The sequence below is a fragment of the Aplysia californica genome, unplaced genomic scaffold (genome assembly GCF_000002075.1).
Source record: "Aplysia californica isolate F4 #8 unplaced genomic scaffold, AplCal3.0 scaffold00408, whole genome shotgun sequence".
NCBI classification, from domain to species: domain Eukaryota; kingdom Metazoa; phylum Mollusca; class Gastropoda; order Aplysiida; family Aplysiidae; genus Aplysia; species Aplysia californica.
Genome location: NW_004797678.1, coordinates 624,608 through 627,683, shown reverse-complemented (window position 1 = coordinate 627,683; position 3,076 = coordinate 624,608). Strand labels below are relative to the sequence as shown.

Here is a 3,076-nt window from a genome sequence, read left to right as displayed (position 1 = left end):
GGGAGAAAAGAGCTCTTGAAAACTTCGAAATAAAACTTCCGCCCGGAATTATGCACAACTTGAACCTGTGAATTCCAGATCACAAGGCTTGGGCTTTAACCACAGCACTTGACATTCGCACTAGGCATTAACGCCAGCACTACGCAGAATCATTAGAAATTCTTCCCAACAGCAGGTTTTACACTCCTCTCAATACTACAATGGATTTTGATATATATTTCTTAAGTGGGACCTTTTTCTGTTCGAAGTCCATGTCCGATAAGAAAGTCGGTGGACAGTTGTTAATACTACATCTAAACAGCAAAATTTCAAAATTATCTCATCGGGGATTCGAACAAGGATCTCCCACATGGTAGCCCAAATTTTTAGCCCAACAACTGAGCTAAGTTAAAGGAGTCCGTCAATTGAAGACCAAAGTCAAATCGCATTTAAATGATTTCAAGAAAATAAGCAAAAACTTCCTTTTGTGAAATACTTCAAGCAAGTTCCTATTAGAGGGCTTAAGATCGTCATTTTCTGGACTTATCTGGTTTGTTGCATTTAGGCTTCACATCTTTGAACAAGAATAACTTGGCGTAGGAATAGAATAGCTCTTCGTCAGTATTACTGATAGATAGCCCTTTGCCGCCACTTTCGGATGATATGCAGAACTCTATTTTTCAGAAAATGTGACTTAACCTTGTTGTTGTTCTCGGGTCTTCAATTCTTCCCTTCCTCAGTTTAACTTCGTCTGCGACAAGAGCATGATGCGGTCCCATGCCAACATGGGTTTGTTTCTCGCCTCGCTGGTCGGAGCGCTCGTGATAGGAATACTGGCAGACATGTAAGTCTCGTTCGTCCACAGGCTCCCTATCTTGTCGAGCGTCACATTTTCAAACGTCTTAGTTTTAGTAGAGGTTTTACTGCGCTCGCAACTGCATAAGGTCATATGAGCGCCAGAAGATTAGCTGTGTTAAAAGAGAGTAACAAATATAAAAAAAGAAGACGAGGAGATAAGGACGATAGATGTTTCACAGGAAAGAAGAAGCAAACCACACCAGAGCACCCGCCAACCACCCACCTTTCGTATTTCAAAGGACGAGGGTAGTACGGTAAGTGTAAGCCACACCGAGATCCGCAACAACCAGCGTAGAAAAATGAAGGAAGACGCCAGCACAGAGTCAAAATGACATCTCTCTTTTGAGCTTCCAGGAGACCATTGAACTATGGGTTATTTAGTGTTACGTTTCTTTTTTTTTTCCTAGAGATGGTTGAGTTGTCTAGTCAGAACTTTTTTTTCTTGAAGTAGAGTTTTTTTAACATCCCCATCGACATACTCTATATCATTTGGGAGGTGGGCTTCCGACCTTGCCTGTCAGGGCCAACACAGACTGGGACAGGCCAACACAGACTGGGACAGGCCAACACAGACTGGGACAGGCCAACACAGACTGGGACAGGCCAACACAGACTGGGACAGGCCAACACAGACTGGGACAGGCCAACACAGACTGGGACAGGCCAACACAGACTGGGACAGGCCAACACAGACTGGGACAGGCCAACACAGACTGGGACAGGCCAACACAGACTGGGACAGGCCAACACAGACTGGCAGGGACATACAACATCCCAGGAGAAAGACCGAGACATTCCATAAAAGTTCGCCCCACTCGGGAATCGAATTCGAGTCTCCTGCTTGCAACAGCCAAACGCCTAACCGTTTGACTGCAGACGCCGTGGAAGATGAGCATGAGTGTCCCTATTAAAAGCAACAAACGTTATCTTTGGTAAGTGAGGCACACGAAATCTAGATCTATTGCATCTTCGGTAGTTTTTTTTTTTTTTTCAGTAAGAGTTTCGCGGCACTTGCAAATACAATAAGTCACATAAGTGCCGATGATTAGAGGTGTTACAAGAGAGTAACAAACAAACAAACAAAAAGAAGGAAGAGTGATCAGGGCGATAGATATAGATTTTGATTGGAAAGAAGGAGCACACCTCACCAGAGCACCCATCAAACCACCCATATTGCATCTTCAATAAAACGACCTTGCACGACTGGTTAATGGCAACTGTTTTACAACCCCCAATGACGCAGTTGAGATAAATTAGAAGGAGGGCTATTTTGACATGTGCCTGCCAGGATCAATGTGGGCTACTCCAAGGGAGAATCGAAGTCATGTGTAATAATGAAGAGTAATTATTAGACCTGCAACGCAGTTTCCTTAAATTTCCGGGTCTTCTTTATAGCATACACTAGAACGTAAACTCCTTCTATTTAATTTTGATTTTACCAAGCTTAATTTTCTGGTATTGGGCAGGAAAATTACCTTTGATTTTGTATAGCCGCCAATTTCGTTCAGGGAATACTTTTGATACACCCTAAATTTGAGTCCTTCCTGCCAGGATCAACTCAGACTGAACGAATGGGTGGTTGGTGGGTGCTCTGGTGTGATTTTCTCCGACTTTCCTATCCAACATCTATAGTCCTAATCTATCCTCCTTCTTTTTGTGTAACTTACTCTCTTGTAAAACCTCTATATTCGACACTTATATGACCTAATTGCGTTACAAGAGCCGTAAAAAACCCACAGCAGGAGAGCACTTAAGAGCCATTACCTGAGTGTGGCCCGGCCCCCTTAGAGTGTCAGGAAGTTAGGGCCGAAACACTTGCTTGAGGGGGGTTCTTCCTCTGAAATTCTCCTGCTGTCCGCTCACCCCACGAGTTTTCTCCCACTAAATTAAATGTGCCCCTCACACTCACTATATAGATTCTTCTGAAGTACATGTAGTAAAAACTTTGGTTTTGGCTTTTCGTGATTCTTCGAGGGTTTTTTCGTTTGTTTAGCTCTGTTGCTGGGATCTTTGCAGTTATTTATTTATTTGTTGTTTTTTTTTGTTATGTTATTCCTTTGAGGGGAAGATAGTGAAGTTATTTACAGGCACGTTTACAAAGGAGGTAAATTACGATAAGCTGAGATAAGATAAGTTATTGTCCAGACGATGGTAAATCGGTTTGGTGCTTCACACACGCACACACACACACACACACTCACACACACACACACACACACTCACACACACACACACACAC

General features: G+C 43.2%; 1 protein-coding gene across 1 annotated transcript in view; it reads left to right on the top strand.

The window, feature by feature from the left end:
- LOC101847830 (organic cation transporter protein) overlaps positions 1 to 3,076 on the top strand; it is a gene marked incomplete in the record, with an annotated part of 22,926 nt that overhangs the window by 9,902 nt on the left and 9,948 nt on the right. The window contains 1 exon segment of the mRNA XM_013085794.2: positions 720 to 823. Within this exon segment, the coding sequence (XP_012941248.1) occupies positions 720 to 823 (104 nt within the window).